The sequence below is a fragment of the Scyliorhinus torazame genome, chromosome 21 (genome assembly GCF_047496885.1).
Source record: "Scyliorhinus torazame isolate Kashiwa2021f chromosome 21, sScyTor2.1, whole genome shotgun sequence".
NCBI lineage: Eukaryota > Metazoa > Chordata > Chondrichthyes > Carcharhiniformes > Scyliorhinidae > Scyliorhinus > Scyliorhinus torazame.
Window position 1 is genome coordinate 9,035,263 of NC_092727.1, and position 23,936 is coordinate 9,059,198.

Sequence of the window (23,936 nt, forward strand, 5' to 3'; positions counted from 1 at the left end):
CTGCGTCAAAAACGTCCAGACGTACACATTGCGGCATAGCCAAGAAATGGGGGTTCTGACTTGCAACATGAACGTCAAGAGGTGCCGGAGCTGCAAGGCCTTAGTGTCGATAGTGGACCACGTTTACTCCTTGCCGTCAGTTTTGTATCCCCAAGAAGGAGGAATCCACACCGAGTTGAGTGAAACGATTTCTAAAAGCCCTCGATACACAGCACTCAACGTTATCCACCCGAGTGAGTGTCCCAGCTTTATACCGGAAGTGCTCAAGTCACCCGCCCCCTTAGCAGGGAGACGCATATTCCCCCAAGGATTCTGGGAATATGAGATCCCTTACACCATAGGTATAATATGGATATAGGCTATGACAAATCCAATCTGTCTCTCTGCTCCTTAAATTTACTCAATGTCCCAGCATCCACTGCACTCTGTGGTAGTGAATTCCACAGATCCAACATCCTTTGAGAGAAGTCATTTCTCCTCTTAGATTTTACAGTGCAGAAGGAGGCCATTCGGCCCATCGAGTCTGCACCGGCTCGTTGAAAGAGCACCCAACCCAAGCCCACATCTCCACCCTATCCCCATAACCCAGTAAGCCCACCCAACACTAATGGCAATTTTGGACACTAAGGGCAATTTATCACGGCCAATCCACCTAACCTGCACATCTTTGGACTGTGGGGGGAAACCCAAGCACCCGGAGGAAACCCACGCAGACACGGGGAGAACGTGCAGACTCCGCACAGACAGTGAACCAAGCCGGGAATCGAACCTGGGATCCTGGAGCTGTGAAGCAATTGTGCTAACCCCCATTGCTACAATGCTGCACCTGACCTCTGTCTTAAATTTGCTGCCCCCTATCCTAAAACTAGGATCTCTCGTTCTAGATTGCCCCACAAGAGGAAACATCCGCCCCACGTCTACTTTGCACCGAAGTACTCTGAGGTTTCTCGCCGGTTAGATAAGTTGCCTTTCCATTTTTCCGACCAAAATGGATAACCTCACAATTATTCACATTAAACCCCATCTGCCAAATTTTTACCCACTCACCTAATCTATCTATATCCATTTGTAAATATCTTAGTTCCTCATTGCAATTTACTATCCTGCCTATTTTAGAACCTCACACTGCTTTTCTCGCCTGATCCAGCACTGTACAGTTTTTGAAAATAGCCCCCATAATTACAGCTTTAACGGCTTGGAGGTTTAACACCTTGCTAATTATGATCTAGATTGGTAAATACATTGCAGCCTTTTTTCTAGAAAATAAGAAAACTACATAAATGCTGGTGCTTTCATCTGATAAAGTTTTTCGCCTTTTTCTGTTTCCCTGTTTTTATTGCTCTTTATTGCCACAATGTGAAGTATATTGAAGTGTAGAATCTGCAACATAAGCAGGTTTTAAGGGGCCACATTCAGGTCAAGATTAGAACCTGATGAGCAAATGTTAATGGACTAATAATCTCCATTGACAGACATCATGGTATGTTCGAGGCACTGGGCCAGATAATCAGAAGACTGCCTAATGTAAACGACTAATAGAAAATATATCAGAAATGATGATATAAGGTAAAGGCTGTGCAAAGAACGCTGATGCTATCACAGACTCACTTCAAAGAATTATATAGTTTGCAAAATGACTCAATGGATTAATGTGTTACCTATTAATTAAAAATGACCAGAACATGTTATCAAATTATCGTCATGTTTGCAAGATGCTGAGAAGAATATAAAATGTACAGCATATTGGTTCTTGACCTAGTCTGGTTTCAAACAACTTACCCAAATTAGAGGTACAGACAAGAAAGCATTTCTGGACACACCTTCTTGTGAGTAACTGCCAGGACTGGGCATCTCACGGTTATTATAATTTGTGGGTAATATGTGTCAAAAATATTAATCAGATACCTCAGTGTTCTGTATTTATATGGTAGGTCCAGTTCTGTACCTCGTAAACTCTTAGAAAGTTGATAGTGATGGTAACGTCATTGAATGTCAAGGGGCGATGGTTGGATTCTCTCTAGTTGGAGATGGTCATTGCCTGGCACTTGAGTGGCGCCAATGTAGCTTGCCCTTATCAGCCCAAGCCTGAACGTTGTCCATTTCTTGCTGCACATGGATATGGACTGCTTCAGTAACTGAGGATAATGCCCTATGGATTCACATGCCAATCACTTAAATCTGTACTTTGGTTATTGACACTTCATCCGTTGGAAAAGTTTCTCCTAATTTATTTTAACTAAACTCTTCATGTTTTGTAGAAAATCACAGGGCACGGTTCAGCAGACTTCAAACTAAGTCCGCTTTTCGATGGGGTTTGGCGGCTGATTCTCAGCGGCTGCAGTGTCCTTAACCAGCACTATTAGGCTCATTCAAATATACAGTTCTGAATCTCCCCAGCCGAGGGTGAGATCCAGATCACGCCGGGTGGAGCAAGTCGGGTGATTTACAATCTGCCCAGCGTGGAGCCCAATTTGGGGGTCTCGCGCGATTCACCTGTTGCGCCTGGATCTATGCCAGGTGCAACGGGGTCCCTGATCCACACCCACATTGAAACCTCCTGTTAACATTCTCCACTCTAAGGAGAACAATCCCAAATTCTACAGTCTCTGCAAGTTATTGTAATCTCTCATCTCAGCTCCCTCTCAGCTGCACAGCCACACAACACCCTCAAAATCGCTGCGGAACCACACACACATTGAATTCCCACGCATGTGTGGCCACACAAAAAAATTGTACAGGGGCCATGCACTTAAGCAAATTGCACGTATACTCCAAGAAGAAAATAAGAGGGAACATTGCCCAGAACCATTCTAGTAAACCTCCTCTGTACCCTCTCCAAAACCTTGAAATCCTTCCTAAAGTGTAGTGCCCAGAATTGAACACGACACTCCAGCTCGGGCCAAACTATTGTTTTGTTTAGCTCCGGCATTCTTTGGCTCCTGCACTCTCTGCCTTCCAACCAAACTCAGATCTTCACATTGGGGGTATCATAGAACAACATCTGCTATTCCCTCATGTATACACAGGGTCACAGAAGAAAAATACTGAAATATAAACAGAAAATAGTGGAAATGCTCGGTAGGTCAGGAGGCAGCTAGGGAGAGAGAAACAGAACTGACATTTCAGCTATGTAATTTGTCATCGGAACAGAAACAGATAAATCTGAGTGGAATATATCAGTTTATGTCTGAGTAAATGGTGACTTCCAATTATGGAATTTTCCTGGGATCAAAATGGCTGCCATTTTTGTCAGCTGAACAACAATCCAGGCAATTCCAAACAATGCATCACATGTGAAACAGCGTGGTTTGGATGGCTCTGTACACAGGATTGTCAACACCCCAGGGCTGACTTGGAACTTTCAGGAATTAAGATAATGTGATGGATTCTGCTGCAAGCAGGTCTTGACAGCAGTAAACATTTCAAAGCACTCATCTAAATGCTTTTTGAATGTTATGGGGATTCCCGCCATTACCACTCTTTTAGGCAGCGAGTTCCAGATTCCCACCACACTCTGGGTGAAAAAGGTTCCCCTCAAATTCTCTCTAAATCACCTGCCTCTTGCCTTAAATCTATGTCTCCTGCTTATTAATCCCTCTCCTAAGAGGAAAGGTCCCTTCCTATCTTGCCTGTCTTTGTCCCTCATCATTTTGTACACCTCGATCAGGTTCCACCTCCACCCTCCCACCCAGCCCACCCCACCCAGCCTTCTCTGCTCTAAGCCAATTGAGTAGACGGTAGCACAGTGGGTAGCACTGGTGCTTCACAGCGCCCGGGTCCCAGGTTCGATTCCCGGCTTGGGTCACTGTCTGTGCGGGGAGTCTGCACGTTGTCCCCGTGTCTGCGTGGGTTTCCTCCGGGTGCTCCGGTTTCCTCCCACAGTTCAAAGATGTGCTGTTAGCTGAATTGGACATTCTGAATTCTCCCTCTGTGTACCCGAACAGGCACCGGTGCATGGCGACGAGGGGATTTTCACAGTAACTTCATTGCAGCGTTATTGTAAACCTACCTGTGACAATAAAGACTATTATTATTATAAAGCAGTAGGGCAGCACGGTGGAGCAGTGGGTTAGCCCTGCTGCCTCACGGCACCGACGTCCCAGATTCGATCCCGGCTCTGAGTCACTGTCTGTGTGGAGTTTGCACATTTTCCCCGTGTCGGCGTGGGTTTCGCCCTCACAACCCAAAAGATGTGCAGGGTAGGTAGTTTGGCCATGCTAAATTGCCCCTTAATTAAAAAAATAAAATAAATTGGGTACTCTAAATTTAAAAAAGAAAAAAAATTATTATAAAGCGGCAAATCATCTATTTGGGTGAGGAAGCGATCTGCTTGATTTGGGCTGAGGTGTGAAAGTGTGATGCCTCAAAGGTTGGTGTTGGGCGGTCAATGGGGGAGGGCGGCAGGAGATCGAGGGATACCCTTAACCAGGATTCAAAACCCTGAGCCGGAGGTCGTACAATGGAAACCTCCAACAACATGGGGGAGATGGTGGTGCAGTGGCAATGTTACTGGGCTAGGAACCCAGAGGGCCAGGCAAATCAGGGCATGGGGTTCAAATCCCACCATGACACCTGATGCAATTTATAATCTTAGGTTTTATTAATTGAATTTAATCAGCGATGTATACAATCAATTGTCATAAAAACCCCAACTAATGCCCTTAAGAGAAGGAAGCCTGCCATCCTTATTTTGGGCAGCACGGTAGCACACGTGGCTAGCACTGTGCTTCACAGCGCCCGGGTCCCAGGTTCGATTCCCTGCTGGGTCACTGTCTGTGTGGAGTCTGCACGTTCTCCCCGTGTCTGTGTGGGTTTCCTCCGGTTTCTTCCCAGTCCAAAGACGTGCAAGTTAGGTGGATTGGCCACGATAAATTGCCCTTAGTGTCCAAAATGGTTAGGATGGGTTATTAGGTTACGGGGATAGGATTGAAGTGAGGGCTTAAGTGGGTCGGTGCAGACTCGATGGGCCGAATGGACTTCTTGTATGTTCCATATTAACATGCCCAACTACAGTTGGCAATCCTGATTGTGCATCAGATGGTCTGGAGTCAGAAAAATTACAATATTGTGGGCGCGGAGGCTGCAGAGAAGGATGCATTGAAGCTGCATCTAAAGAACTGGGTGAGATCCCTTTACTTCTGGACATCTCTGTCAGGCCCACATCTGGCCCGCGTGCGCTGGCAGTTATAGAAAGCCGGCCACGTCACGTGGCTCCGCGGGCCGACCTGATTGGCCGGTCGCAACGTCTATCCGCGGCAGCCCCCCCCCCCCGCTGATTGGCCCGAGGTAACGTCAATCTCCGCCCGGCCCTCAGCTCTGGACCAATAGGGGCGCCATTGGGGGGGCGGGGCGTGCTCTGATTGGCGGCGGGGCGGGCGGCATGACGCGGGGCTGGTTCTGGCCAATGGCGGGGTCAGGGGGCGGGAAGGCGGGCGCAGGAGAGGCCTAGTCGGCGGCGGTGAGAAGCGCGTCCGATTCAGCGCAACACGAGGCCCAGGAACAACAACCAAACCCTCCCACCTGGGCAGAGCCCGAATGCACTTTATGGGCCACATCTCAACCGGGAACCCATTTAAAAACCAAGTCTGAAAGCCGTTTTGGGGATTTTTATATTACAATCTTGAAGTAAGATGTCCCCCAGGTTGTGTGGACTGTGCTGTGGTTCTGCCTGTGTGTGTGTGTGTGTGTAGGACTGACGGGTTCGGCATGGCCGCCATGTGTGTCCACCACACGGAATCTGGTCCCCGGGCCCCACTCTCCAATTTGCCGAGACGTTTGCCACTGGCCGTCCATGGGCTCGCCCCTTCCCCCTCCCTACAATCGCCACCAGCCCCTCAACCATCTTAAGGTCGTGGCGCGCCTTCAATTCTGGCCTCTTCTGCGTCCTCCTTTAGGATTGCTCCACTGTTGGTTGGCCGTGACTTCAGCCGCCTGGGCCCTAATCGCTGGACGGCTCTCTATCTCTCTACCATCCTCGATTCCTTTCAGCCGAGCTTTTGCTCAGCTGTCCTAATGTGGCTCGGTGTCTACGTTTGTTCAACAATTGCTCATTTGAAGAGCTTTGGGATGTTTCCCCAGGCTTTGAAAAACAATGGGAGGTCTCCCCAGTGTCTTGGTCAACGTTACCCCTCAGTCAGGTCTCTTATCAGGTCGCCCCTCAACCTCCGTCGTTCCAGTGAGAACAAACCGAGTTTATTCAACCGCTCCTCATAGCTAATGCCCTCCATACCAGGCAACATTCTGCTAAATCTCTTCTGCACCCTCTAAAGCCTCCACATCCTTCTGGTAGTGTGGCGACCAGAATTGAACACTATACTCCAAGTGTGGCCTAAACTCTTGTTTATATTCATGTTGCCTTGCTGTGGTGACCAATGGATGTTTGTCACCCTCTATACCTCAAGGGGCCAACTTTATCTTTCAGACCAGATACTGAATTGACAGGCTTTATGACAACCAAATTGGCATCTCAGCCTGCTTGCGTTCTTTCCATGACATTCACAGATGCACCTTTCCGGTAGGAGGTATTGGAAGGGATCTAGGGTGCGCAGCTTGGCTGATTCCGCCACCCCACCTCCCCCCTTGAGGTGAGTCATGGTGCCCATCCAACAAGGGTCAGCTCACTCAGCATTGGCGATTGAATCTAAAATCCTATTTTACATGGATCAGTTCCATTGTGAGGCACATTTTTTCAACACTAGGGCACATCTCAATTTATATCAAATGTGAATGTGATGAAAACTTGTTCTGACTGCTCCCTCCCATATTTTATCCACCTCAAACAACAGGCTTTTAGCTCCCCTGGTGTGTTTCACAGTTCTTTTAATGCTTTATGACCAATGTCAGCTGTCATGTGAGAGTACCTTTAAGAAATGGGTATTTATAAATGGGTGTGTATATAAATATCTGTAGTGAGAGTACCTTTAAGAAATGGGTGTTTACTACTGCAGTGATGACAGAGAGTGGGTGGAGCTGGGCTGTGTCAGCTTTTTACTTTCGTTTTAGGCTGTTTGCTGCAGGGTGTGTTTTAGTTTTGTTTTCAGTGATGGAGCCAGACAGACAGGTGTACTGTTGATCTCTCTGCCATGAAAATAATATTTCTTGATCATTTGGTGAATTCAGAATTATAAGTTTTCTCAGGAGTGAATGTAAACCTAACGTGATTCTGGTAAAAGGTGTTTTAAGTCTTATGGATGTTAAAAGGAAAGCTTAAAGGATTACTTAGTGTTGTATTCTTTGGGGGTTGTATTTGAATTAATGGTTGCTAAGATGTTCACTGTATGTTTTAAAAAGGTTGACTTGAGTTCATAGAATAAACATTGTTTTGCTTTTAAAAAATACTTTTCGATACCTGTAGAGTGGGCCGTGTGCTCCCCATACCACAATCTATTAAAGGTTGTGGGTCAGGTGAACTCCATGATACATTTTGGGGTTCTCTAAACCCTGGCCCATAACACAGCTTTGTTAGAACTTTTAAAGTCATGTTAGGCTATTACTGTGGTTTATTTGGTGGCCAGAGTGATAAAAATATAAAACATAAATTTAAATGAATTGAAAATAAATTTGAATTTATATAGCGTGACAAATGTTAGGGACAATCTACTCGGGGGCACAGTCAAACCACGGGCAATCATAATTTAGTTGGATGTTTAACTACAGCACTAGTGGTAGAAGAGGTACTAACTCAGGTTGACTCACCATCTTTGTCTTTAATTCTTTATCTGATAGATTAATTTTAAAGTATATAAATGTAAGCTGTTATGCATTATACAGGGTTACGAGGGACCAGGGGTATCTATTTATTGCCAGGAGTGAGAAAAGATTTGGGTGTAATCAATTATTGATCATTAATTTAATAATCTTTATTGTCACAAGTTGGCTTAAATTAACACTGCAATATATTTCAAGTGAATCTGTTATCAGTGTAGCTACCTAACAACTTCTGCCGTCTAAATGGAGAATGGTGCACAGAGCTCTCTCTCCCCATGCAGGCCCTATATCAAAATACTCTCTACAAAACACATGTAGAAATTAGAGAAACAAACTAAAGATAGATACGTGACTGAAAATAACTGATGTGAAGCTGACTACAAGCAGAGCTGGATAGGAAGTTGAATGCTCATCCAAATCTACACATGCAAAAGATTTCAAAAAGGTGGCAAAACTCAGACCTCAACTCAGAAAAAATCGGAGTCTCCAGAGTGAATTTGGTAATTTGGGGGCTTTTGACATAACCTGAGGCCAGAAAGCCACCTGGAAATGAGAATGAAACTCTAAAACTCAAACTCTCTTCTTAAATTACATGACCCATTTAACACAGAGATTGCCGAGCAATCGTCAGTCAGGTGACAACCCTATTTAAATGCAGCAAGGCGGGGTTGCAATGCATGCGGGTTGTTCGAATGGGGCTTAAAACAGGACTAGTTAGTTTTAAACAGGATAAACCTCAGGAAGCTTGGAAACCTAAAAGATTATTGTTGTACAGGCAGTGAAACAATGCCGACAAAAGCGTTGGATGTTGTGCTGGTTATTGCTTTAGAAATTAGCTGGACAAATTTATGGTTTGGAAAATGGTTGGGTGTCATTCAAACTCTGGTCACCAAAAGGCGACAGATGGTTCCTGTGCCACTGGGGCTGGGATGTGGAGATGCAAGACGGAGGGTTTTGGCAGCTTGACCACTACAATTGTGTTCATCCAGCTCAGGTCAGGAAGGAGGAAGTAGCTGTGCTCCAAAAGCTGGTGATTCAAAACAAACCTGTTGGACTTTAACCTGGTGTTGTAAGACTTCTTACTGGGGCTGGGTGCAGGAGGCTAGAGGTGAATAATCAAGATATGGAGACAGGTGAATTTCACACAATTACCTTTTACACAGTGAAATCTGCGCTCATTATACACATGCATCCTGCAAGACACTCTAAACTTTCCCACAGAGGTCAGATAACTCAGTTGATATTTGCACTTTTATTTCTTACACACTGGCTTTTCCTGTTTCAAATTATATGGGGCTGGAAAGAGCCACTGTACAATTTTGGATAAACCTTAATCAGAGCGGCAAAGCTCCGATTAAGTATCTGCTGCTTGAGAATAATGGGAACATTAATTAAAATGAGGCAGTGTACAATGTTATTAAGCTCGGATACTCTTTCCATTGGGAACAGAGAGGATTTATGCAGGAGTTTCCATCAGGAGTCTAAGTGATCAAGGTTTGTTTAGTAAGGACACTGGGAGTCCACAACAAGTAAAATATGATTGGGTAATTGAGATACCCCTCCCCAGGAGGGGAGCGAGGGCTCGTACTCTGCAAGGAGCACGGGGAAGACGAGCATTCCCACCCTGTATGTCCTGGTAGTATCTATTGGATTTTACCGTTTGTTTAATAGAGAAGATCGTACGTGGTACAGATTTCCTGGATCCAAGGTTTGTCCTAATTTGAGATTTGAGTGTGGTCAATACATTTCTTTAAAAATTCATTCATGGGATGTGAGCATCACTGGCTGGGCCAACATTTATTGCCCATTCCTAACTGCCCCTGAACTGAGTAGCATTTCAGAGGGCATTTAAGAGTAAACATATAGGCCAGACCAAGTAAGGATGGCAGATTTACTTAACCTAAGGGCATTAGTGAAGCCAATGGGCTTTTTCGACAATAAGTTTCATGGTCAGCATCAGACTTCTAATTCCATTTATTTTTATTTCATTTTAGACATTCTTTGAAATTGGCCTGCACGGTATGGTCAATATACTTTATTTTAGGTTGCATTAATTCAGGTGAGCTTTGTTGGTGTGGACTGACCCAATATCGGCTCCATAACTGTACCTTATGGTCTTGATTAGTATTCTGCAGAATAAATTTACTTTGAATAATTATCTTTTGCATCACTACTGGTTCTGCATTCAGCTGAAACTTTTACAGAGTTCATAACATTTCACATGCATTGAGCAGTGCACTGGAAGACAAACGCATGACACAGGACAACGGTGGGATGCTGGTGTGTGTTTAGACTAGCTACAGGTTCTCTGGGCGGGATTCTCCCAGCCCTGGGCCGGGCCGGAGAATCCCCGCGACCGGGCCACGCCGCCCCGACGCAGAGTGGAGAATCGGCGTGTTTGGCGCGGTGTCGGTCGCGGGCTGCTCTACACGGCTGGCCTGCTGATTCTCCGGCCCAGATGGGCCGAGCGGCCGTGAAACAAAAAGAGTCTCAGTTGTGGAGAAACACTGAATGGAGACCAGGGGCGGGATGCTCTGTCCCGCCGCACCAGATTTCTCAGGGATTCTCGGTCTCTCCAGCCGGCCAATGGAGTTTCCCATTGTGGGCAGCCCCACGCCGTTGGGAAATCCTTGGGCTGCCGGCGAAACTGAGAATCCCGAAAGCAGAGAATCCAGCTGCAGGTGTTTCTCACCTGCAGGGAGGGAAGATGAGTGACAGAAACATCACCGTCTATTGATCAGATCCGATTAGGATTGATGGTGGCATCGGCTGCCTCCCAAGCCTGAGATAGTGCATGTGTTAAGGTGACTAGAAAAATAGAGAAGTAGAAGACTGTTCTTGAGACTGTCAAATATCCTCAGAGATATACAAATAATCTTTAAAGCTATAATTATTTAATCCAGAATCAGTTGCGTTTTGATCATGTCGATTTTTTGGGGTAAAAGAAAGAATTGGTTTAAGTTTCGTTTAATGTATTAAAAGACACCTCTATAAAGAGTATTTTTCTTCTCCTCCAGTGCATTTTAAAATCACCCAGCTGCTTGTTTTTCATTTCCTGATTGGTGCAGCACAAGGAGAGTTGAGTACACCACGTCAGCATTTGAAATATTTAATGCCAGCCTTTGCTCCAGTACATTCAATAACTGATTGACGGCATCGCCAATAACCATCGCAGTGGGCACCATGAATTTTCTTGTTGCGGCAGTTCTAACTGTATGTCTGTGCGACGGTGCCAGTGGAGTCGGGCAGAAGGGGAGGCCCGGAGAATATGCTTCTCAAAGTTCAGGGCAATTTCAAGAATCAGGGACAATTGAGATGAAATCACCTAACCTGAATGACGAGGAGTTTCATTCCAGTCACATGCCTGATTATTTGAAGTGTGACTCCTGCAGAGCAATTTCTTACCAGGTAGGTTTGCCCTTTGTGATTACTGGCTGCTGTGTGGAAACAACTATGTTTTGGTACCCACTCACTAAGAGATACAGTGATCTTTTTTTCTGGATCTCAGTCTTCGATCTATAATTACCTACTTTTATATCGTCATTTCCTTCATTTTTAATTTAACCAAATTCATCAAATAGCTTTATGTTCTATATCTGTTAATTTAAAGTTGTTTCCAAAACACAATTGAAATTATCTAGTAATTGAAAAGTACAAAACATTTAACTCAAAACTAACCATTTATATGCTTTAAAAACGTGAATTATTGGATTATTGAAAATTGCTACATTATAATGGTGGCTACGCTTCAGAGTGTTTCTTTGACTTTGAAGAACTTTGTGATGTTCTAAAGACATGAAAGGCACTAAATTTAAATTATTTTTAGTAGGCTTCACAGAAGAAAGTGGACTGTAGCCATATCTATCTGTGTTGGTGAAGAGTCACAGGAAAGGGTACTTCTTTGTGTGCAACAGGGATATTGACAATTAAATCTATAAAGCGGTGAATTTTATTTTTGGTAGTATTTGTTGTTTCACTAAATTTTAAGTGTTTCTATAAATGAAACTGGCACATTTATTTTGAGTGCTCTACCATACACAGGAAGAGTGTTATGGATGATTCAGTGGCAGAGATAAGACGGGACTGTCCCACCACAGAACCTACAGATAAATTTGAATTAGTTTTTTTTTTAAATCATGTGTAATGTTAGGAGCGAAGTGCAATCAATCAAAAAGTATTCTAACTGTCGTGGGTGGTATCTTTTATAGTCGTTTGGTAGTGCAGAACTTGAGTTTGCAAACAGAAAGAACGTATCCATGCATTGAGCCTGCTTCACCTAAACAGGTTTGGGGGACAGAGATTCTCTGGATCATTCTGGAGTGTAGTACCTTGACGAATCAGAGTCAGCCTGCTTGGTTTGAATTTTTTTAAAAAGCTTGGCAGTTAACTGTTCCGTGCTGCATTCTCCATTGCAGTGCCTCTATCCATCAGATACTTATCAACCAATCAGCACTCTCTTCTCATGCAGTATATACTGTTGTTCCCTTTACAATTAATACTCTTGCGCTTCTGTCCGATGAGTGCAAGACGCAAAGTGTCGTTAGCATGACTGCAACAATAAGTATTTGTTAATTTTTTAAAAAATGTATTCCTTTCTCAGGGTTACAAAGCCAATGTGCAGAGTGAACAAGGCAAGCCCCTAATCCATCTCTTTGCTTCCTCCAAAAAACGATTCAATCCAATTCATGGCTCTCAGACAAGAGACATATTGGGCGCGATCGACCAGCCCAATATGTACTCGAGCGAAACCAAGGTAGACCCCGGGAGAGGCCTCCATTGGCTTCCTGACAGCCTTTACGCATCACGGCCTGCGAGGGGACAGAATCGGAATCCTGACCAAAAGTAGCATGACCAAATCATGCTCGGCTAAGTTGGGTTTAAGTCTACTGCCCAGCTGGCACCTTGGCACTACCACCCTGGCATTTCCAAGGGGGCCCGATGGCACAGCCAAACTGGCAGGATCACTGCCATGGTGGCAGTGCAAGGTTACCAGGTGCCAGGGTTGCACTGCCAAGGGTCAGGGTCCGAGGGGTCCATGGCCATGCAAGGGGGTTGGAAGGGGGGGTTTGATGGGATGGGAGGGGTGCATGGCAGGTGTATGGGCCTCTGGGAAGTTGGGGGCGTGATGGGTGAGAGTCCTGGTGGGGGGAGGGTCTGTAAGGGACGTGGGGGGGCCTGAATTGTAGGTGCCCCCAGGGACCCCATAGCAGGATGTTGCCACTTGTGGGGGGGGGGGGGGTGTAGTGCCCATGTTAATGCGGTGACAATGCCCATAGGTAGGGTGTGTGGGGGACCCACCAGCTCACTTACAGATCGGGGCTCCCTTTCAAAATGGCGGCCCGATCTCTGAGTTCAGCTCCTCAGTGCTGGAAAAAATTCTAAGTGTGGGCTAAACCAGTGAGAAACTTCCCAGGGGCCAAAAAAGTGTCATTGGATAGCGGTGGGGAACACGGCAGCACAGCCGACGGGAAACACCCTGAAAAACCCGCCACAAATGAACTTTGAAATTGTTCTGTTAAATTCCGTCCATTAGATCAATAAGCACTTGTTAATTGCTGGTTACTGTCAAAGTGGTTTATTCTTAAAAATGCATTTCTGCTGACACGTTTTTTAAATGTATGCGGCGAAGAAGCACCTTTTCCTAATAGATGATGTCAGACAGAACATTAGAACAAAATACAACAACAAATTTCATCCTTATTTTATCCAGCTGGGAATTGAAGACTACCCGACACCAGTGGGGGCAGTTACTTTCATCCGTAAGCTTGCTGAAAGTTGAGGGTAATATGATGGGTGTGGTAGGGTTTTAGAACCACAGGGAACATATACCCTTAATGAAGAGGCTGGGGGTGAGAAGTGAAGGATCACTGTTCCAACAGGATAGGGATTGCAGGCAGAAAAATATCGGAATACAGGATGATAATTATTGAAAGGACTGGCTGGATTAACTTCTCTTTTAAAATCATTGACACGTTATTAAATTCATTTTTCATTTATTGTTTGCCCTGTACTGTGAAGATGCAGGAATATCTTTCAAAGTGGGAATCAAAGAATTCTGCAGTGAAAGAGGGGAAAACCATTCTGAATGAATCCGATTACACTGATGCTTTGGAGAAGTGCTGCTCCCAAAGTTGGGAAAAGTGAGTTTCTGTCAGTTCAATTTTACTCAAAATGAAACATTCTCTTGTTTTGCTTCCTAGATAGTGATATGGATGGCATAAAATAGTAAGTAATAGTATGTAAAAAAAACCTTTGAACTGAGATTGCACGTCATAATTTAACAATTGTGTCGTGGCGCCGAGGACCCGGGATCAATCATGGCTCCGAGTCACTGTCCGTGTGGAGTTTGCACATTCTCCCCGTGTCTGTGTGGGTCTCACCCCACAACCCAAAAAGATGTACAGGTTAGGTGAATTGGCCATGCTAAATGCCCCTTAATTAGGAAAGAAAGATTTGGACACTCTAAATTTACATTTTTAAAAATTAACAATTATGAATAATTATATTATAGAATTATTTTTATACTTTGTCATAATCTTGTATATTTATTTAAATAATTGCAGTTACCTGAGAGTGAGTTACGGGCAGGCATCTAAGTGACTATATAGATAGTGACAAATGGCTTAACGCAGCTTGTATTTATTTAGCATCTTTAATACAGGTGCTTCACAGGACATACTAGTGCAGATTTGTTCAAAGAGGTAGGGTTTAAGGAGTATCTTAAAGGAGGGAAGAGAGGTGGAGATGTTTAGGAAGGAAATTCCAGAGCTTTTAACCCAGGCAGCCGAAGGCACGACCGCCAATGGTGAAGTGATTGAAATCAGGGATGCTCAAAATACAAGAAATGAAACTCGCAGTTATCTTAAAGGGTTGTTGAGTTCGAGGGGATTGCAAAGAAAGGGAGGTGGTGTTATGTATCAGAATACATCCCGAGAAGAGGGTAGTGTTGGTGGTTTACGGGGCTATTTTGGAAGAGGAGAAGGCACCACTGGAAGGGATCAAAGCAAAGTGGGAGGAAGAGTTGGGAGAGGGTATAGAGGAGCGGTTCTGGTCTGAGGTGCTCCGGAGAGTGAACGCCTCCACCTCATGCGCGAGGTTGGGGCTGATACAGCTGAAGGTGGTATATAGAGTGCACCTTACAAAGGTGAGGATGAGCCGGCCCTTTGAAGGGGTAAAAGATGTGTGTGAACGTTGCCGGGGGGGGGTGCGCGGAGGAAGAAGTTGTAGCTTTCGCCTCGTTGATCGCCCGAAGACGGATCCTGATGGGATGGAGAGCCCCCCTGCGCATGCGCTGGATGATGCCAGCACATGCTGGCGCTCCCGCGCATGCGCCAACTCGTGCCGGCTGGCGGAGGCCCTTCGGCGCCGGTTGGCGTTGCGCCAAGCCCCTTCCCCGCCGGCCGGATTGGCGCAAACCAATCCAACGCCAGCCTAGCCCCTGAAGGTGCAGTGGATTCCGCACCTTTGGGGCGGCCCGACGCCCCTCCTTCCCGCCGGAGTTGCCCGCCCCGCCGATTCCTGCAGAATCCCGCCCAAGATATATATTTTTTATTCCTTTATCAGTGTTACAAAGCCAAAACTCAGAGTGGACAGGGCCAAACCCTTAATCCAGCCCCTTGCCTGCTCCAAAAAACAATTCAAATTGAATCCAATTCATTTTCCCCACAAGAGAGACATACCAGATCCAGGCATTACACCTGACCTCATGCTCATCTTAGCCAAAAGGCCGAGAAGCGATAAGATAAGATTTTTTTTAAATTACAAAAACATTTTTTAAAATAAATTTAGAATACCCAATTTTTTTTTTTCCAATTAAGGGGTAATTTAGCATTGCCAATCCACCTAGTCTGCAAATCTTTGGGTGTGGCGGTGAGACCCACACAAACCTGGGGAGAATGTGCAAACTCTACATGGACAGTGACCCAGGGCCGGGATCGAATCTGGGTCCTCAGCGCCACGAGGCAGCCGTGCCTCACTATCTTTATTCAGGTTTTTAAATTTTGCAAAGAAATTATTTTTAGTTCCATTTCCAAGAAACTATGAGGGCAGAATACAATTTCTTTTTAAAAATTTGATTAAGGTTACTTGCCTCTTATCTGAAGAGCATTTCTAGAATTCCCTACAGCATGGCAATACTGCAGTTATTTTCCACATTGAGACATACTTTAATTATTGAACACTTCAAATTAACAGGGTGCAGACAGTGGTATGGATTTGGTTTCCAGTGCCACGGGTACACGATGATAATAAGCAAAGATAGTTGGATGCCAAACATTTGATGGCTTCATCACATGGATGAGAACAAATAGCACTTTCAACTGGCACTCAAATGGCAAACCAGAGACATATATGGTCAGAACCAAGACCAAGAAAGTATTCCCAGTTTTGGGTTGTGAACCCTGTGGTCCTGGCAAAGTAATTGAGCGCCTTGTTTCTCATCGTCCTTCCCCCTCCCAACCCCCAGCCCAATGTTCATTCCTCCCCTGATCAAGGAGCTTGCAATAGTCCAGTTTCTCCCTGATATGTGAAAAATCGTAATTTGAGTGAGGTGCCATAGGGCACTATGAAACTCTGGGGTAATAGGGCACTATGAAACTCTGTCCCACTAAAAGTCAGAATAAAAAGAGAAAAGCGAGATGGGCGGTATTTACTTTAAAAAATCTCTTGTGGTTTATGGGGTGGGGTTCTCCGATCGTTCGCTGGTGGCGGAATTCTCTGGATCCGACGGCAGCACACACCCGCCCGTGGGTTTCCCGGTGACGTGGGGCAGTTTCAATGGGAAAACCCATTGACATGCAGCAGGAGTAGAGAATCCCCCCGCCAGTGAACAGCGTGGCCAAATTCTTCGTCCTCACTAGCAGCGGTAGCGGGGCGGACTCACAACGGAGAATCTAACCCATGATATCATATGAAATCCTTCAATATATCTTGGAGCACCTTCAGACTGTGCTTCTTATGATATCCCTTGTGCTGTGGTGTCTGGATTATTAAATCAGGCACACAGCCTACATATTTATCAAGGTTTCAGTGTTTATCCAGAAGACTTTTACTGTATAGTTAGATATTTTGGGTACTACACCTGATAAGAATATATCTCACTGTTATTTGACCATAAAGCCCCGTGAATCAATGATATTTTGTTCTTTTTGATGCACTTTGCAGGCATGGTGTCATACAGTTGGATGGTGTTAAACGCCTGTCAGGCCCAGGACTGGAAACAGAAGACTTTACAGGAGTAATGATGACAAGCGGACCATGGCCAGCAAGGTAAAAGCAGTAACTTTTTATTTACGGGATGTTGGCATCACCGGTTAGGCCAGCATTTATTGCCCATCCCTGGTTGCCCTTCAGAAGGTGGTGATGAGTTGGCTTCTTGAACTGCTGCAGTCCTTCAAGTGTAGGTATAACCACTATGCTGTTAGGAAGGGAGTTCCAAGATTTTGTCCCAGTGACAGTGTAGGAAAGGCGACATATTTCCAAGTCGGGGTGGTGAGTGACTTGGAGGGGAACCTCTAGGTGGCCAGGTATCTGCTGCTCTTGCCCTTCTAGATCGTAGTCGTTATGGGTTTGGAAGGTGCTGCCTGAGGAACCTTGGTGAGTTACTGCAGTGCATCTTGTAGATGGTACACAAGGCTTCCACTGTTCGTTGGTGCTGTGGAAGGTTTGAATGTTTGTGGAAGGTAGAGCAATCAAGCAGGCTGCTTTGTCCTGCATGGTGTCAAGTTTCTTGAGTGTTGTTGGGACTGCACTCATCCAGGCAAGTGGAGAGTATTCCATTACACTCATAACTTGTGCCTTGTAGATGGTGGACAGACTTCGGGGGGTCGGGAGATGAGTTACTCGCCATAGGATTTCTAGCCTTTGACCTGCCCTGGTAGCCAAGGTATTAATGTGGCGAGTCCAGTTCAGTTTCTGATCAATGATAACCCTCAGGATGTTGATTGTGGGGGATTCAGCAATGGTAATGCCATTGAATATCAAGGGACGATGGTTAGATCCTCTCTTGCAGGAGGTGGTCATTGCCTGGCACTTGTGTGGTGTGAATGTAACTTGCCACTTGTCAACCCAAGCCTGGATATTTCCAGATCTTGCTGCATTTGGACATGGACTGCTTCACTGATCTGAGGAGCCGTGAATGGTGCTGAACATTGTGCAGTCATCCGCAAACATCACCACTTCTGACCTTATGATGGAAGGAAGGTCATTGATGAAGCAGCTGAAGATGGTTGGGCCGAAGACACTACCCTGAGGAACTCCTGCAGTGATGACCTGGAGCTGAGATGATTGAGCTCCAACAACCACCGCCATCTTCCTTTGTACCAGATATGACTCCAAGTAGTCATTGCATCCCATTGTACATGGAACAGTACTAACGTTTTCGCTTTTAAGAGACTGTTGAAGTATAACAGCTTTACAGTTTAACAGTTCTATTTGAATAAGTTGAAATGTTACAGGGGAATGTTTTCTGGGCTGGTCGGATAATTGTTTCTGTCGAATTTCCCCACAATAAATTTTGAAAGTTAATAGCCAGGTGAAATGTTGCTTCTGGGGACTGAGTCACTTGGTTAAAGATGCCGCTTATTTTGACGCATATTCACTCAAAGCAGTTGCAGATTTGTAGACTTAAAGACATTTCCAGTCTTCTTAATGATCATCAACATAAACCTCATCCTTAAAATGTCTCTAATGATGCCATTGTGTGTGGAGGAAGATACTATCCACACCCCTCAGAAATGTTTCAAAGTGCTTCATATAATATATTGGCTGTTATGTAAACCAGAAGTAATTTTGTGCAGTGAAAAAAAGGAAGTCTTGCAATTTATGTGCGCCCTTCAAAACCACACACTCTGAGGCATTTACAGCCAATAAATTGCAGCCACTGTTGTAATGTAGGAAATGCAGCCAATTTACATACAACATGTTCCCACAAACATCAATATAATATGTCGTAACTTCGGAGCTCCCATTGGATTTGAGGGGGTACCTCTCGGAAATTTCCCAGACGTGCTAACGTTCTCCGGGCAATCACCCCGCACTGGGAACCATCCAAAAAGGCGGTTTGAATTGCAAACTTTGGGTGGTTCTGGCACGGTTACACAGGAGTTAGTCTAAAAAAAGGGAGAAAATTAAAACCTCCCCGAACATCTGGGTACCTATTGTAAACACCCAGACCAATCCCTCTGAACTCCGTGTCAGCCTTGAGTTTGTTGCCGAAATCACTGACACAGGCGAGAATGCTACCAACTGATCCACAACTGACAAGATCACACACACAGCAATGACAAGATCACACACACAGCAATGACAAGATCACACACACAGCAATGACAAGATCACACACACAGCAATGACAAGGTCACACACACAGCAATGACAAGGTCACACACACAGCAATGACAAGGTCACACACACAGCAATGACACGATCACACACACAGCAATGACAAGGTCACACACACAGCAATGACAAGGTCACACACACAGCAATGACAAGGTCACACACACAGCAATGACAAGGTCACACACAGCAATGACAAGATCACACACAGCAATGACAAGGTCACACACACAGCAATGACAAGGTCACACACAGCAATGACAAGGTCACACACAGCAATGACAAGGTCACACACACAGCAATGACAAGATCACACACACAGCAATGTCAAGATCACACACACAGCAATGACAAGATCACACACACAGCAATGACAAGATCACACACACAGCAATGACAAGATCACACACACAGCAATGACAAGATCACACACACAGCAATGACAAGATCACACACAGCAATTACTAGGCGACTGAGCTAAGCTTTTAAATTTTTTTACAGTACCCAATTTTTTTTTTCCAATTAAGGGGCAATTTAGCGTGGCCAATCCACCTACACAGCACATCTTTGGGTTGTGGGGGGTGAGACCCTCGCAGATATGGGAAGAATGTGCAAATTCCACACGGAGAGTGACGCGGGGCGGGATCGAACCCGGGTCCTCAGCGCCGTGAGGCAGCAGTACTAACCACTGCGCCACTGTGCCGCCCTCAACTGTTGGGACAGGGAAGAAGGATTGAATGATGCATTGTCCTTGACCCCTTTCTGGCTGAAGGGGATTGGCTGGATTGTCTAAACTCAAATTGGGTAAAACATCTGGCTTTGAGGTAATTATAATGATGCATCGAAAAGGTAATACCATGAAAACCAATTGAAGCTAAATATCAACAAAGGGATATTTTTGTATCTGAATAGAAGTGAAACTGCCAGATGGAGATTAGAATCCCAAAGTTTCTTCTGTCCATAAAAATAAATTGAAAACATGCAGCAACCACTGAGCACTTGAAAATAGAAAAGACAGGTAATATTTGGCATTTTCCCTTTCAGATGCTTATTTCGAGTATTATTTGTTCTTTTCCCTGTTACTTGTTGATTCTTTTCTTGTTTTTTATTTTGCTTGTTCAGATTGTGAATGTTTCTGTGCAACTCCCCGCAGGCTGTTTAAAATGTGCCAGGCGTACCTAGGAGAGTTCACAGAAGAGGACATTTACAATGAATACAGGAACAATCGGAATTATTTGGAAGATTTTATCTGCTTTGGTAAAAATGGAGCTTGCACAGAACAGAAAAGATTCCAAACAACAGTTAAAGATGAAATATAAGCATTTTGCAACGGCTGTTCAGATGACAAGTGCGCATTAGGAATTTGGGCAAGAATGAGGGTCGATGTTTATGGGTGAGGAAAGAGCCAGCTAATGATTTTTTAAATCATTCAAATTACTGAACTTAAAAGGAGGAATCAGGCACATCCCACACCCAAATTCCTGATGTGCATTTTTGTCATTGAAATTCCACATAATGGATTAATTCATTAATTAAATGTTATTTAAAATGCTGGTCAGTAGTCATGCTTTTGCAACCTCATAAATTGTGATACTGAAGTTTCATGATATTCCATGTAATTACTTGACCAGAAACCAATTGCGCCCATTAATGCACAGCCCCCACCACTTAAAAGGCTTACTTTTAATACAGGCAATCACTTGTATTGACCAAAAAGCAAAAAAAAAAGTAACTATTTACATTGATGTTCAACTCACAATTGCTGTTTAGTGCTCTATTTATTACTGCTGGAGGCAAGTGTTTTATTTGGAAAGTGACCCAATGTTGCTGTGAGTTTTCAGATTCTGAGTTTCCAAACCTCCTGTGACAAACTTCTGTTTTCTAATCACCTCCTTCCTCAGCCAGGGCCACCAAGTGGTAACATCTCTACGGCCACTTCAGTTAGAATCAGTGCAAAACAGGCATTGACCATCAAGGCCGAGGATCTTCTGGCCCTATTGCTCAGTTGCACCTCGATTGCACAAACTGACCCATTGAGGGGAAGGACGGATGTTTTACAACCTAGCTTTATTTTTTAGTGTACAGTGCCAAAGTCAGGTCAGAATACAGATGTTAATTATATTTAAAGTTATATTTGAGACCAAATTTTCACAATTCACTAAATACACTTTGATTCACACATGAGCTGATATTATTCAGCGATCTCAAGTCAGATATGCATGTGTCTGAAATTTGGAATTCAGATTAAAATACCTTTGAGATGATTAGAAGGAATCACCCACAAGAGATACTGCGAGCATGTTTCTGGCATTTATCTTGTTTAGTCTCAAGTTTAGTAGTATGGTTAAGAAAAATAAAGGTTTGCATTTTTAAGGCATGTGTTGATTTTTTTAAAATTCCGCCAATGAGATTTGGTTAATACTTTTAGTTACTATATCATAATTAACAAAGTGTTAATTATCAAATTTGTGGAGCACCAGTTTGGAAGGCAACAAATCATGGTGCTCATTATTGTGAGAAATTTCCATTTTTGACATTCAGTATCAACATCAAACTCAGCCCCTCCCAGGGCTGGTATATCACAGGTTAAATAGAGAGTGAAGCTCCCTCTATTCTGTCCCATTAATTTTCCCAAGGCAGCTACATCACATGGTTCGATAAAGAGTAACCCCTCTATTTTTAAAAAAATATATATTTTATTGAAAATTTTTTCCAAACAACAATTTTTTCCCTCTTACAAAGCAAACGTAACAGTAAAGAAATGTTTAACAATACACAAATAACTAAACCCCATAATCTTTTGACATGAACTAAACTAAACCCCCTCCCCCCTGGGTTGCTGCTGCTGGTCATCTGTCTTCCCTCTAACGTTCCCCTAGGTAGTCGAGAAATGGCTGCCACCGCCTGGTGAACCCTTGAGCCGATCCTCTCAGGGCAAACTTTATCTGCTCCAGTTTAATGAACCCCGCCATATCGTTTACCCAGGCCTCCAGTCCGGGGGGGTTTCGCCTCCTTCCACATGAGTAGGATCCTGCGCCGGGCTACTAGGGACGCAAAGGCCACAACGTCGGCCTCTTTCGCCTCCTGCACTCCCGGCTCTTCTGCAACTCCAAATAGAGCTAACCCCCAGCCTGGTTTGACCCGGGCCTTCACCACCCGCGAAATCACTCCCGTCACTCCCTTCCAATACCCTTCCAGTGCCGGGCACGCCCAAAACATATGTGCGTAGTTTGCCGGGCTCCCGCCACACCTCCCACATTTGCCCTCCACTCCAAAGAACCTGCTCAATCTTGCTCCCGTTATGTGTGCTCTATGTAGCACCTTAAATTGAATCAGGCTAAGCCTGGCGCATGAGGAAGAGGAATTTACCCTGCTTAGGGCATCAGCCCACATACCCTCCTCTATCTCCTCCCCTAGTTCTTCCCACTTTCCTTTTAGTTCGCCCACCGACTCCTCCCCCTCTTCCCTCATCTCTCGGTAAATCTCTGACACCTTGCCCTCTCCGACCCACACCCCTGAAAGCACTCTGTCCTGAGTCCCCTGTGTCGGGAGCAGCGGAAATTCCCTCACCTGTTGTCTAGTAAACGCCCTCACCTGCATATATCTCAGGAAGTTTCCCCGGGGCAACTTATACTTTTCCTCCAATGCTCCCAAGCTCGCAAAAGTCCCATCTATAAATAAATCTCCCACCCTCCTAATTCCCAACTGGTGCCAGCTCTGAAATCCTCCATCCATTCTTCCTGGGGTGAACCTATGGTTGTTCCTAATTGGGGACCCCACCAGGGCTCCCCGCACCCCTCTCTGTCACCTCCACTGTCCCCAGATATTCAATGTTGCCGCCACCACCGGGTTCGTGGTAAACATTTTTGGCGAGAACGGTAGCGGCGCCGTCACCAGCGCCTCTAAACTCGTCCCTTTACAGGACTTTCTCTCCAGTCTTTGTAACCTTCCCTCTATAATAAGAACAAGAAAGCTTGTAAAGCCTCAGCAGATCAGACAACACTTGTGGCGAGAAACAGAATTAACATCTCAAGTTGATGATCTGTCCTCAGAACTGTTGATCAGGGAGTCCTGCATGTCTTGGAGATGTTTGATCATAACAATAAGGCTGGAATTTAAGTTGGAACCCATGAGGAATACCATGAAGCCAGAGACAGATGCTGCTGGTGTGGTTGGGAAAGCAGGCTTTCTTTTAGGTATCTGATCAAACATGCAAAAGAAAGCAAAGATGGGGAATGAAGTCGAAGTGACAAATGGAAATCCCATCAGAGAGAAGAACGGAACTTTTTTGAGGTAGGCATTCCTGGAAGAGAAGTGGCAGTGAATTGAACACCAATACAAAAGCAAAATACTGTGGATGTTGGAAATATGAAATAAGAACAAAACATGCAGCAAAAACTCAGCAGCACCTCTGGTTAATGTTTCACATCGATAACATTTCATCAGAACCTTTTGCACTGTCTCATCAAATATTTGAGAGCAGATACATCATGAATTAGGTACAGAGTAAATCTCACTCTGCATTTTTCCATTGAACATTCCCACGCTTCACAGCAAAGAAGGACCAAGGACTTGATTAAGAAGGGGAAAATAGAGTACAAGACGAAGCTTGCAAGGAACATACAAACTGATTGCAGAAGTTTCCCTAGCTAAGTGAAGAAAAAAAGATTGGTGAAGACAAATGGTCCCTTACAGTCAGAAACAGGGGAATTTATAATGGGGGACAAATAAGTGGCTGAGCAACTAAATACAAGTTTGGTTCTGTCTTCACAAATGAGGGCACAGATAAGATACCAGAAATGGATCCAGGATGGGCCGATAAATTGCCTGTCCCGCCGGCGTGGATTAAACCACCTTTTGAACGGCGGGACAAGGCGGCGTGGGCGGGCTCC

The 23,936-nt window shown here is 44.8% G+C and overlaps 1 protein-coding gene across 3 annotated transcripts; it reads left to right on the top strand.

Moving 5' to 3' along the window:
* Positions 1–5,443: 5,443 nt before the first annotated feature.
* LOC140398147 (marginal zone B- and B1-cell-specific protein-like) lies at positions 5,444–21,417 on the top strand. Of its 3 annotated transcripts, none has more exons than XM_072486461.1 (5): positions 5,444–5,625; positions 10,725–11,115; positions 13,726–13,847; positions 16,870–16,974; positions 20,198–21,417. In XM_072486461.1, exons 2-5 carry the CDS (start codon positions 10,891–10,893, stop codon positions 20,361–20,363), a joined length of 618 nt encoding a protein of 205 aa, XP_072342562.1. In that variant the 5' UTR covers positions 5,444–5,625; positions 10,725–10,890; the 3' UTR covers positions 20,364–21,417. The 3 variants fall into 3 exon arrangements, with proteins under 3 accessions (XP_072342562.1, XP_072342564.1, XP_072342563.1); XM_072486463.1 differs by having other exon boundaries at positions 10,776–11,115; XM_072486462.1 differs by lacking the exon at positions 5,444–5,625 and adding an exon at positions 6,566–6,584.
* The last annotated feature ends 2,519 nt before the right edge of the window (positions 21,418–23,936 follow it).